General features: G+C 37.0%; 1 protein-coding gene across 1 annotated transcript; it reads left to right on the forward strand.

Annotated features, from left to right (window-relative positions):
- The first annotated feature begins 941 nt into the window (after positions 1 to 941).
- LOC143022745 (uncharacterized) lies at positions 942 to 14,790 on the forward strand. The gene is made up of 3 exons (XM_076181092.1): positions 942 to 1,712; positions 11,002 to 11,019; positions 14,707 to 14,790. The coding sequence occupies exons 1-3, from the start codon at positions 942 to 944 to the stop codon at positions 14,788 to 14,790; spliced, it is 873 nt and encodes a 290-aa protein (XP_076037207.1).
- The last annotated feature ends 187 nt before the right edge of the window (positions 14,791 to 14,977 follow it).

The raw sequence follows: 14,977 nt of genomic DNA on the forward strand, positions 1-14,977 counted from the left end.
TTGTTATAATTTGTCTGTCTGATTTTCATTTATTATTAGTTATATGTCAATTTATTATCATTTACTATTTACCTGTTTGTTTGTTATTCAACTATACCAATGCATTTATTTATGTATTTTAATTGTTATTTACATTGTTATAGTTTTAATTTATTATTAATTTTTTTTTTTTTTCATCCGACCTAGATATGGATCAAAAGGTCTCCTGTCGGCGTGCTTTGCCTTTGTAATCCTTTGTAATATATATATATACATACATGGATGCATATATATATATATATATATATATATATATATACATATATATAATATATAATAATGCAATATAATTATATTACAGTATAATAACATAACATAATACTAATGATTAGTATCGATACAGAATGCATAATAAAATAATGAGAATAAAACATGATTTTTGATCAACGAAATGTCACCGTGATGTTTTGTCCTTGTATATAATCCCCGCGTTACGTCGGAGCTGTCCTGGGGCGTCTTTCTATATTTGCATATTTCACCGTGTATTCTGTCCACTTAATACTTCCTACTTTTTGGTTTATGTTGGGTTTAGTGGCTATGTGTAATGCTTCAACCGTTTTTCTTCTTCTCTTTGTTAATCCTTTTTCCATCACTTCTGATTGTAGCCAATCGGGCATATGACCTTCTTGTTCTATATGACCCACCATCGCGTTGGAAAGCCTGTGGTATTTTAAGTCTGCTTTGTGCTCTTTGATTCTGGTCATAAGCCCTCTGTAGGTCTCGCCATAGTAAGATTTATCACATTTGCTGCATGGTATCCTATATACAACACTTAGGTCGTTAATTGTTTGTGTAGTAGCGAGTCAACCATCCCTAGAAGATACACGCGGGCACTACGAGAACTTCAAGACAACGATGACATTCTGATCACATCGGCAGACAAAGGAGGGGGAATAGTCATCATGGATAAATCAGACTACACCCGGAAAATGGAAGAACTCTTGTCCGACACACACACATATAACAAGCAACGCGACGGCACAGCGAAGAAAGAAGCAGAATACTTCAATAAATCTACGAGAAATATTTTAAAGAGAACCGAAAAAGGCAAGAAACTATTTCACCTTTTAGAAGAAAACCCCAAGGTACCATCTATGAAAGGTTTACCCGAGATCCATAAACCAGAAATTCCACTGAGGCCCATCACTTCAGGCATTGGAAGCGCCCCGCATAAGTTGGCGAAGATTCTAGCAAAACCACTATCATCTGCCCTTGGTAGCATAAGCAGTACAAACCTCCGTAATTCAGCAGACCTAATTAATAAACTTGACAACGTAGACTTCTCAGGAAAAAGGTTAGTAAGCTATGATATAACATCCTTATTCACTAATGTATCCGTAACAGGCGCCATCAGCGCAATAAAAGAATCTTTAAAAACCATTGATGATGACAAATTACCAATTTGCAAAAGGGATTACATGCAGCTAGTAGAAAAATGCATTAGGTTCCGTTCATTTAGATACAAAGACCAGGAATATCACCTTTTGGACGGCCTCCCTATGGGGTCACCATTAAGTGCAGTGGCTGCATCTCTATATTTAGAGATGCTAGAAAAAGACCATTATCTCAAAATTATCCCTAAAGATACACATTGGTTTCGATACGTGGATGACTGCCTACTCATTTTTCCAGCGGAAAATAACACCAGTGATATTTTGTCTAAACTCAATGAGGTAGTCGATAATATTCAATTCACCATGGAGAATGAGTCTCTAGGTCGCCTACCATTTCTAGACACAGAAATACACAGACAAGAAAACAAAGTACTCTTCAAAGTTTACAGAAAACCCACAAACAAAGACGATTTAATACACTTCTACAGCGCACACAACGAACGGACCAAAATAGGAATAATAATTGGGTTTTTTCTCAGAGCACTAAGGATATGCAGTAATGAATTTCTAAGCGAAGAAATTCTACATAATACGAATACCTTCAGAGCGCTACAATATCCAGAGGCGCTAATATCCACATCTTTGAGAAAAGCAAAAAGTATCAGGCAACGAAAAGAGAAAGTGGTCAAGAAAGAAACTAAATACCTTCTCGTACCAGGCTCCGATTTTTCACAAACACTGGGGGATGCAATACGACCATTAGGCCTAGAAATAATCAGCGAGGCAGGAAAGAAACTTAAAAATCTAGTAACAACAACAACTACACAAACAATTAACGACCTAAGTGTTGTATATAGGATACCATGCAGCAAATGTGATAAATCTTACTATGGCGAGACCCACAGAGGGCTTATGACCAGAATCAAAGAGCACAAAGCAGACTTAAAATACCACAGGCTTTCCAACGCGATGGTGGGTCATATAGAACAAGAAGGTCATATGCCCGATTGGCTACAATCAGAAGTGATGGAAAAAGGATTAACAAAGAGAAGAAGAAAAACGGTTGAAGCATTACACATAGCCACTAAACCCAACATAAACCAAAAAGTAGGAAGTATCAAGTGGACAGAATACACGGTGAAATATGCAAATATAGAAAGACGCCCCAGGACAGCTCCGACGTAACGCGGGGATTGTATACAAGGACAAAACATCACGGTGACATTTCGTTGATCAAAAATCATGTTTTATTCTCATTATTTTATTATGCATTCTGTATCGATACTAATCATTAGTATTATGTTATGTTATTATACTGTAATATAATTATATTGCATTATCATATATTATATTGTATGTTATTATTATTTTTACAATACATATACATATATGATATATATGTATTATATATATATATATATATATATATATATATATATATGTAATACATATAAACAAATGAAAACCGTGTCAATAATTGTGTACGAGTATATTATGACACCTAATATTGAACGTATCTAGGTTGTGCATGCTAATGTAGATGGGTACACGTGGTTGATTTTTTCGATCACTAATATTGGGGCCGCCAGATTTTTTTTTTTTTTTTTTTTTTTTTTTTATGATGACAGTCCGTTGTTAGCTAGCGGGATTCCCGCCTGAGCCCACGCCAGTGGCCCAAGCTACAACGTGAAGAGCCTTTAAAAAAGGCGCAGCAAATAAATTGCTGTGACCGAGGCTCCAGCTGGTGGGATCTTTCCCGAATTCCTGCAGCGACATTAGTTTTGTCCTGCATGGAGATTACAGCTTTAGCCAACGGGATTGAATCCCGAGGCTCCTTGATAGAAGAATCCAATACAGGAGGTTGCTAGACAGAACCTCGCTGTCGGAGGTCATGCAGCAGGGTCCCTCACGGGCATTTTATTCGACGCTGACTGCGCGAGGTTCCCTGAGTAAGTGGTACTCAATTTTCCACGTTTTGAATGGTAACTTCCCTGTAACCTTTCATTTTTCTTCAGGGGACCTCGCACATTCAGTGTCGAATACAATGCCCGTGAGGAACCCTGCTGCATGACCTCCGACAGCGAGGTTCTGTCTAGCAACCTCCTGTATTGGATTCCTTTATCAAGGAGCCACGGGATTCACTCCCGTTGGCTAGAGCTGGAAACCCCATGCAGGACAAAATTAATGTCGCTGCAGGAATTCGGGAAAGCTCCCACCAGCTCGAGCCTCGGTCACAGCAATGTAATTGTTGGGCCTTTTTTAAAGGCTCTTCACGTTGCAGCTTGGGCCACTGTTGTGGGCTCAGGCGGGAGTCCCGCCAGCTAACAACAAACTGTCATCATATAAAAAAAAAAAAAAAAAAAAAAATCTGGTGGCCCCAAAATTAGTGATCGAAAAAATTAACCACATGTACCCATTTACATCAGCATGCACAATCTAGATACGTTCAATATTAGGTGTCATAATATACTCATATACAATTATTGACACGGTTTTCATTAGTTTATGTATATATATATATATATATATATTATAATATTAGACATTGGGACAAGTTATGGGAAAGGTGGAGGGGGAAACACGGGTCTGAATCTGAATATCGATATGCAGATAAAGACCCGTGTTTCCGCCTCCACCTTTCGCATAATATATATATATATATATATATATATATATATATATATATATATATATATATATATATATAGATAGATAGATAGATAGATAAATAGATAGATAGATACACACACACACAGACACACACACACATATACATACATTCATATATATATATATATATATATATATATATATATATATATATATATGTATACGCGTGTGCGTGTGTGTGTGTGTGTGTGTGTGTGTGTGTGTGTGTGTGTGTGTGTGTGTGTGTGTGTGTGTGTGTGTGTGTGTGTGTGTGTACAAAATGTACAAAAGAGATCGGATGACCGTGTTCGACCAGATGTCCGTGATAAAAGGAAATGTTAATGTTAATTTTGATGGGAGAAATGTTAATGAGGCATTGAATGTCAATGAAGGACCAAATAATAATATAGAGCAAGGTATAAGTAGAAAAACAAAATGATAATGAAAGACATGATATTGAAACTCAAAATGTGTCAAAAAGAAATAATCACGAGTTTCTTAAAGCCATGTACTTTAATGCTCGTAGTATTAAGAACAAATTTCAAGAAATACAGGCGTATGTCAAAAGCGAAAATCTCGATATGATAGGAGTAACAAAGACATGGTTAAATGGTACAGAGTTCGAAGCTGAATTTAATATTGCAGGATTTAAACACTTTCATCAGGATAGAAACCACAAGAAAGAGAAAGTGAAACAGGATGCATATGATAGTTTGTGGGTTGAGTTAACCCAAACAAATGGACAAATAATTAATATAGGTGTAATATATAGCCCAAAGACATTATCATTAGCAGACGACAAACTGTTATTTCAAGAACTATCTAGTTTCTGCAACCGGGATTTATTGATAATGGGTGATTTCAATTTTACTGACATTGATTGGATGACCCTTGAACATGGCCATATAGGTAGTCGCTTGATTGATTTTCTTGGTGACAATTACTTAATTCGGCATGTAAAAGAGCCCACAACGTATGGAAACTTACTCGATCTATTGATCACTAGCCGCGAAAGCATGGTAACTGATGTAGAAGTTGGTAAATCTGTTGCAAATAGCGATCACAACTTAGTTAGATTCAAACTCCTAACCAATTTTAGAATAGATACTTGCGTTTCTAAAATACCCGATTTCAGTAAAGCTCAGTTCATAGGACTACGTCAGGAGCTTCAGCTTACAGATTGGGAGGCAAATTTAAACGAAAGACCTGTAGATCAGATGTGGGAAATATTTCAAAATACGCTCACTAAGATGATTCAAACTTACATTCCTTTTAAGGACAGACGTCCCCCAAATCAGGCTCGCCCAAAGTGGCTCGACAAGGAAACTAAAAAAAGCATTGCTAAAAAGAGACAGGCTTATAAGAAATATAAATGCTCGGGTGCATCTAATGACTATGAAAGTTATGTATCAATACAGAGAGATTTAAAAAAGACAATAAGAAAAAGAAAACGACAATACGAAATGAACATCGCTGATAAATCCAAAGAGAATCCCAAAGAATTCTATAGTTACATTAGAGATAAAAAGGTTGTTAGGAATCACATTGGTCCACTATTATCTGCTGACGGTCAACTTGAATATTCAAATGAAGGAATGTGTAATATCTTAAACAATTATTTTAGCTCGGTATTCGTAAACCAAACACCTCAAAGTGAATTCCAAACTGAAACCTGTGAAAAGTCTAGGGTAAACTTACTACGGTAAATATAACAAAAAAAAAAAATGAAAAGGTGTAGATAAACTCAAAGTTAATAAAACACCAGGGCCTGACGGTTGGCATCCAAGAATCTTAAAGGAAATGAAAAATGAGATTGTTGTTCCATTAGAAATTATTTTCAAGAAATCCATCATATCCGGAGATGTCCCAAGAGAATGGAAGCTAGCTAACGTTACTCCCATATTCAAAAAAGGTGACAAAAAGAAGCCAAATAACTATAGGCCTATAAGTTTGACTTCAATCGTAGGAAAAATAATGGAAACTATCATCAGAGATGCTATTGAACATCATTTAGAAAGTAACCGTTTGATAAATGATAGCCAGCATGGTTTCAGACGGAAACGTTCTTGCGTGACTAACTTACTCAAATTCTACAACACAGTTATCTCGAACTATGACAAAAGAAACAATATAGATCTAATATATCTAGACTTTGAAAAAGCTTTTGATACTGTCCCACACGAAAGACTACTTACTAAATTAGCTTTACACGGAATAAGTGGTAGCCTATTAGGTTGGACTAGTAATTGGTTGAATGGTCGAAAACAGAGTTGTTTTAAATGGAAAAACTTCTAGATGGAAAAATGTTACAAGTGGAGTTCCTCAGGCTTCCGTTCTTGGACCACTTCTATTCATAGTATATATAAATGATATAGACCATGGACTAAAATCTACTGTTTCCAAATTTGCTGATGATACAAAAATGTGCGGAATGGCAAATGATCACTCAAACCAATTAGATATTCAAGAAGATTTAGATCAATTACAGCAATGGTCCGAAAAGTGGCTAATGAAATTTAACACAAGTAAATGCAAGGTAATGCACATAGGTAAAAAGAACAGTAAGTACGATTACAAGTTATTTGGAAATTCGTTAACAAAAGTGGATAGTGAAAAAGATCTCGGCGTAATTATCAGTAACGACCTCAAATCATCCAAGCAGTGTGTTTCAGCCTCTGAGAAAGCAAATAAGATTCTAGGACTGATTGCGAGATCTTTTGATTTCAAAAGTCCATCACTCATTAACAAGCTATATAAATCGTTAGTTCGTCCACATTTGGAATATGCTGTTTCCGTATGGTCACCGAATCTCATTAAAGACATTGACAGACTGGAAAAAGTATAACGGCGAGCCACAAAACTGATTCCAAATATCAAAAATAAATCATACGAAAATCGACTAAAACACATGAATCTGTTTTCCCTAAAAAGGCGTAGACTCAGAGGTGACTTGATACAGGTCTTTAAGATTCTAAAGGGAATTGACAGCATCAAAAGTGACCAAATTTTCACATTGAATGAGAATCAGACAAGAAACAATGGTCTCAAACTATCCGGAAATAGATTCCATTTGGAAGTGGGAAGAAACAACTTTGCCAACCGTGTAGTTGATGAATGGAATAAACTTCCTGCACAGGTAGTGCAATGTAGTTCAGTTCGAAGCTTTAAGAATCATTTAGATAAACACCTAAGCAAAATGCTGTAATGATTATAATTTATATTATATTATTTGTTTCTGTCTTGTTATCATTCGTCTATCTGATTTTCATTTATTATTAGTTATATGTCAATTTATTATTATTTACTATTTCCCTGTTTGTTTATTATTTAACTATACCTATGCATTTATTTATGTATTTCATTTGTTATTTATATTATTATAGTTTTTATTTATTTTATTATTATGATTTTTTTTCGCATCCGACCTAGATATGGACCAAAAGGTCTCTTGTCGGCATACTCCGCCTTTGTAATCCTTTGTGTGTGTTTGTGTGTATGCGTGTGTGTATGTGTGTGTGCGTGTGTGTGTATATCCCTGTGTGTATGTTTGTGTGTGTGTGTGTGTGTGTGTGTGTGTGTGTGTGTGTGTGTGTGTGTGTGTGTGTGTGTGTGTGTGTGTGTGTGTGTGTGTGTGTGTGTGTGTGTGTGTGTGTGTGTGTGTGTGTGTGTGTGTGTGTGTCTGTGTGTGTATGTGTGTTTGTGTGTATATTTTTTATGTGTGTGTATGTGTGTGTGTGTTTGCATGTGTTTATGTATTTGTGAAGAAACAAAGATGGAAGAGAAATGGAAAATATTAAAAGACAAATACGAGGAGGGAACAGATAAGTATGTACAAAAGAAAAAACAAAAAAGGGTTTACATAAAGTGTTGGTATATCAAAAAGTGTAGTGAGGCTAAAGATAGAAAAGACAAAGCCTGGAAAGATGGAAAAAAGAAAGAAAAAAATCCAAATGGTAAACATATATCAAAGTGAGAAACAAATAGGTAATATATGCAAGGAGGAAAAAAGAATCCACGGAAAAGATAAATGCAAAGACCGACCTAAACTTTTTTACAGATATGTAAATGATATGTGAATATATACATATATATATATATATATATATATATATATATATATATATACATATATATACATATATATATATATATATATACATATATATATACAGGAAAGGTGGAGGGGGAAACACGGGTCTTTATCTGATTATCGAGTTTATTCCTGACCGGTTTCGCTTACAATAGCTTCTTCAGAGGAGTGTTACTCTGGGTCGAAGTTGGCGGTGTATATAGTGAGTCAGGCCCACGTTCCCTCCTTGTGGAGTGGTTGGTGGCTGGTTCCAGTACATGTCAAACAGCACCGGTACAATATAATACAATAATAGTAATATAATAATAATACAACACAACACGATCTATGATACAATATACAATATAAATTATAATATATGATATAATATACCAAATCATATCATGGTATATCACATTACAATACAACATAATAATTAGCATCGATACATAATCAATAATAAGGAGGATTGCGCGGTCTTCGGTGATGTGGACCCTGTCCCACCGTGTACATGTGGCGCGAGTTTGGAGGAAATCGGTGACTTCGGATTTCGGCCGAAATTCCAAAGGGTACCCCCTTGGTGTTTTTTTTTTGGGTTCTGGGTCATTTTGGTCACCTCGACCGATTTGCTTGCTATTCGAGCCACAGGTCCGGGGCGGCCTGGGATGCCCTTGGGTGCAATGGCCGGGAAGTCCGGCGCACGGTATGGCGTTTAGAGGCATAAACGTCATTTGGGTGAACTTTGGATGGCTCTGACGGGAAGACCCTTGGTGTGAGGATTGCGCGGTCTTCGGTGATGTGGACCCTGTCCCACCGTGTACATGTGACGCGAGTTTGGAGGAAATCGGTGACTTCGGATTTCGGCCGTGTTTCGGCCGTGTGTTTCGGCCGTGTTTTTTTGGGTTCTGGGTCATTTTGGTCACCTCGACCGATTTGCTTGCTATTCGAGCCATAGGTCCGGGGCGGCCTGGGATGCCCTTGGGTGCAATTGCCGGGAAGTCCGGCGCACGGTATGGCTTTTAGAGGCATAAACGTCATTTGGGTGAACTTTGGATGGCTCTGACGGCCAGACCCTTGGTGTGAGGATTGCGCGGTCTTCGGTGATGTGGACCCTGTCCCACCGTGTACATGTGGCGCGAGTTTGGAGGAAATCGGTGACTTCGGATTTCGGCCGAAATTCCAAAGGGTACCCTCTTGGTGTTTTTTTGGGTTCTGGGTCATTTTGGTCACCTCGACCGATTTGCTTGCTATTCGAGCCACAGGTCCGGGGCGGCCTGGGATGCCCTTGGGTGCAATGGCCGGGAAGTCCGGCGCACGGTATGGCTTTTAGAGGCATAAACGTCATTTGGGTGAACTTTGGATGGCTCTGACGGCCAGACCCTTGGTGTGAGGATTGCGCGGTCTTCGGTGATGTGGACCCTGTCCCACCGTGTACTTGTGGCGCGAGTTTGGAGGAAATCGGTGACTTCGGATTTCGGCCGAAATTCCAAAGGGTACCCCCTTGGTGTTTTTTTGGGTTCTGGGTCATTTTGGTCACCTCGACCGATTTGCTTGCTATTCGAGCCACAGGTCCGGGGCGGCCTGGGATGCCCTTGGGTGCAATGGCCGGGAAGTCCGGCGCACGGTATGGCTTTTAGAGGCATAAACGTCATTTGGGTGAAATTTGGATGGCTCTGACGGCCAGACCCTTGGTCTGAGGATTGCGCGGTCTTCGGTGATGTGGACCCTGTCCCACCGTGTACTTGTGGCGCGAGTTTGGAGGAAATCGGTGACTTCGGATTTCGGCCGAAATTCCAAAGGGTACCCCCTTGGTGTTTTTTTGGGTTCTGGGTCATTTTGGTCACCTCGACCGATTTGCTTGCTATTGGAGCCACAGGTCCGGGGCGGCCTGGGATGCCCTTGGGTGCAATGGCCGGGAAGTCCGGCGCTACTCCAATTCTCATGGCCATCAATGACGATCTGCATTCGGCTGGGCACTAACGAAACATGGCTACAGTCCATCTCCGGATTAGCACGAAATAATCCCCAATATTTGTGGTGACGCATCCTAAAATGAAAATATTGAGTGGTGTTGACAAATATGAAATGTTTAGTAAAAAAATCCTTGTGATAAAAGGACGGGATTTAGTGTGAGTGAAATTCGTCAAAAAATATATTCATATCACGTAATGAATGGGATTACGATGAAACAAAGCAAAATATTATTAAGATCAGATTAAGATACAGAAGCTGTTTCCTGCTTTATTGTTTCTGAACCTTGTAGTAGAGAGGATACAGGGATGACCCTTTATCCAAAAAGAGCTAAGGAGTGGAACGGAAGGATGTGAGTGTATACCTTGACTGGCTATCTTCTGTATAAGGGGAAAGAAGCCTATTGTTATATACTCTATATGAATATATAAGATCATATTATCTTAGCTTGTTTGTAGTCTGATTTAAGGGAAAAAATCCTATTCGGTTTCTTATATGTAACTTTTAAGCCCTTTGCAACGGTGACGCTCTTTACAGGTTTACATCAAAAGGAAAATGTATCTCCTATATTCGTTTGCTTCAATGGGGGAGGAGAATGGGGTTCATTCCACTCTGAACTTTCTCTGTAAAAGACGCGACATTTTCCAAGTTCATAACCGGAAACGTTCGTCGTTGCAAACGGAAGCACTCTCTGGTAAAGACGTCCTGATGTCTGTTTTTTCTTGTGGAGCGTAGGTTGAGTTTGGCAAAGAAAAAGAGATACGACTTAGAAGGAGGAATTATACTCTCGAAGAAGAAGCACTCCACTAGGCATCTCTGATTGGTTCTATACTCCAAGACACATGCAAAGAAATAAAGTATTTGAATGTTGATTAAATGAGCTTCAGATGAATAAAGCGTGTGTTGTTATTCATCATGTTCTTTCTGATATCTCAACAGGTAGATGCTGAAAACTATGTAAGTTATAGTTTAACATAAAACAAACTTTCATAAGCATTGTGAAGGAATTATGATGTGTACTGGAGGTGTAGTCTGAAGCGTGCTGTTCTTGTATTTGATTAGTTGTGGGTTCGAGTCCCGCACTACTCCCCGATTCCCAGCAGTGACTGTTACATTCTCCAACAGTCCAAACACATAGGGCAAAGATGACGGCTTGGGCCACAACATACGCGCAAATGACATAGACTATCTTCATTATGATGCCATTTAAGCAAATGTACATTCCCGAAACAGTTTCAGAATAGTATTTGGTGACTTTCTAAAGTAAACGTTGCCAGATGAAGATTTCTAAGGCATCCGTGAAAACAGAGAGCCAAACCCGGAGTAAAGAGAAGCACATGAAAATAACACCAAATTGAACAACAGGATTGAACAAACAACTGGAGGCAAACATGGCGTACAATACGTAAACAAATCGTGATATGAATTAATAACACTAGAAGACTATGATAACGCAAGTCGTTCTTGTTACAGCTGCCGAATGAAAATTATTTTAACAGATTTATGTTTTGTAGGTCCGTAAGTCGTATTTGGTCTGAGTAAACACCGTATGAGAAAGAATCTTTTCTTGAATTTACAATGTTTTTATGACTTCATTTTTTTCTCAAATATTTGGAAAGACCCAACGAGAGGCGAGTTATATGTTACCTGTTTTACAAACATTATACGAGCATTATACGAACGTTATAAATACTTTGTTCTTAAACGATTTTTACTCCACAGTTTTCATCTTCAATTATGTTTTCAATCGTTTGTCAGAAAATGGCTTTGACTGCAATAACTGAGGACTCAGCAAAATATAAATGTAAAAAATACATAAATATATTTAAAAAATGCAGCTCATAAGTAGGAAGGAACCATAAAAACAAAAAGAAATGTCAAGGAAAAATATCTGGAAAAATAGATATTGTATACAGACTTTTTATAGAATTACAAACTTATATATCATTTCATAAATCTTGAATAGCAGAACTCCTAGAAATCTTCTCATGGATCTTCTTTTGCTGAATATGCTTCATGATAGTTGCGAATATCAATAGGTTTAAAAAAGAAACAAATTTCTATTTATCTGTATTTCGAAAGGTTTCTTTACCTTAATACAGGATGTAGCCATATAAAAGAGAATACATCTTTTATATATATGTATATATATATATATATATATATATATATATATATATATATATATATATATATATATATACGCACACACACGCACACACACACACACACACACACACACACACACACACACACACACACACACACATATATATATATATATATATATATATGTATATATATATACATATATACATACATATATATGTATATTTATATATATATAATATATATATATATATACAGGTATATATGTATATACATATATATATATATATATATACAGGTATATATGTATATATATATATATATATATATGTATGTATATATATATATATATATATATATATATACGTATATATATATAAATACATATATACATGTATATATATATATATATATATATATATATATATATATATATATATATATATATACATATATATATGTACATATATAATTCTTTTGTGCAAATATATAATATCACCTTAATATATCGATTTATATTCTATATAAGTATTCGTTCAATCTTTTGGTTTCCTTTAATTACATTATCTGTCTTTCTTCATAGCCATCCGTATATACTATTTTGCCTAAAGCAATTTCATATATTATATCTTGCTTCAAATATTCCGTTGACGTCTGCAAGCTTCTCCCTAGCTGTATGTTTGATTGGCTGCATGACTATCTGTCTCAATAACCGTCTTCCTGTTTCTTTTCCCCTGTCCTCTGGTATGCTCGTTATTCTCTGCATCCGATAAATCAAAGTGTAGAATCAATTTGATAAATGGTTGGCTGAAAGATATGAAACAGTGAGTGATAGTAAATGGAATGGCATCCGATCGTGCATAAATCAGATGTGGCGTTTGGCAGAGCCTTCAGTGAGATTGAATTGTGATTTTTTCTATCTTTTGAGACATACAAAGAAAGAGAATGAAAGTCATACAGAAACGTCTGATACAACTGTCTTAGACAACGACAACAAAAACGCGTAAGTAACTTGGGTGGCCTAGAGTTTATCCAAAGTAGGTTTGTATTCAAATGTGATAATTCCCAGAGTTTTCAGAAAGATTGGATCGTGCTTTTCAGACATGGGAAGAAGATGAAAATCACAGAGCAGTTGAACCTATGATTCAAAATAGCTTTTGCTAACAGAATGGTCAGAGTAGACACCATGTGAGGATGGAAGCTTTCTTAAATGTACTTTTCAATTGTTGAACCTTTTTCAAGTAAAAAAACGTAAAATACAACCTTTAAGCTATATACATCTCGGAATGCCCTGTCCTAGAGTGCCTTTCTAATCTATTCTGAGCTTTATAAATAGCTTAGAGGTTGTATTTTGTGCCTGTATATTTGAAAAAACTTTAACAAGCGAAACGCTGTACATTTGTAAAGCTTCCATTGACGAGTTAAACACCATATGAGGACGGAGCCTTTATTTGTATTAGGGGAATTCAAATATTTAAACCACCCTTTGTGGACATTTCGCACTCGGACGTTTGGGCCAGCATTCTCATCCTTTCCCAGTGTTCAATTCCCCCCCCCCACTTCTCCTCCTCCTCCTCTTCCTTCCCCCCTTCTTCTTTTCTCTCCCCGTTTCCTCCTTTCCCCTTATTCAATCTCAAGCATTTGTACTTGAAAAAACTGTAATAAGCGAAACGTCGTACAAATAAAGGCTCCGTCCTCATTTGGTGTTTAACTCGTCAATCTTGTCGGCAACTGCCACTTTCATAAAAAGAAAGCTTCCATCCTCACTCATTGTTAACTATGACTAAACTGAACCTAACTTCCACAAAGACATAACTTACTTTGGTGGTCTAAGTATTCTCCAAAACATGTTTACTGAAATTCGTATTTAAAGGAAGATATTTTTCGTATTTAAAGGAAGATATTTTTCGTGCATATCCTATCCTTTATTAGAAATAAATGCTCACTAATATGCTTGACTGAAACCTAATTATTCATCATTATAGTACAATCACAGAATTATCGCTTGCAAAACAGAAACAACGAAGTCAAGTTTGAAAACACACACGCAAGTAGATACAAAACACACTATGGAATCAGAAGGCATACACAAAACAAAAATAACATTTAATCTTTCGTAACCTTGAACTTAAAATATCCATTATACCGTAAACCTAACTGCATCGACTTTTTGGGGTGGCAGAAATTGCAGGCCCTTGCTAAGTGCAGAGCAAGCCAGTTGGTGTGAGTGTACTTGATGATTACCCCCAAATTACTGCGTCATGGCTCTACGTAGCTATCTATTACCTTCACATGACGTGCGAACGTTGAAGTCGTGAGCAAATGCAAATACCTGAGAACATTTGTACTCTACTTTGAGTGAATTTATAGCATAGGTATAGAAAAAGGGACAATTATCAAACTTTCAGGATACAGGTTACAGGATACAGGATACAGGATACAGGATAAAGGACAATAGGATAGGGTCCATAGAGTACAGGGTGTAGGGTACAGGATACAGGATGCAGGATACAGGATATAGGATACATGTTGCAGGATATAGGATACGGGATACAGGATACAGTATACAGGATCCAGGATACAGGTTATATGATAAAGGATACAAGTTATAGGATATAGGATACAGGATGCAAGGTACAGGATACAGGATACATGATGTAGGATACAAGATAAGGAATGGTATACTCGTATACAGTATACAGGATACAATACGCAGGATACAGGATAAAGAATACAAGATTCAAGATACAAGATACATGATGAAAGGCACAGGATACAGGATACATTATACAGGATATATGGTACA

The sequence above is a fragment of the Oratosquilla oratoria genome, unplaced genomic scaffold, assembly GCF_046742065.1.
Source record: "Oratosquilla oratoria isolate Oo_2021 unplaced genomic scaffold, ASM4674206v1 SCAFFOLD157, whole genome shotgun sequence".
NCBI lineage: Eukaryota > Metazoa > Arthropoda > Malacostraca > Stomatopoda > Squillidae > Oratosquilla > Oratosquilla oratoria.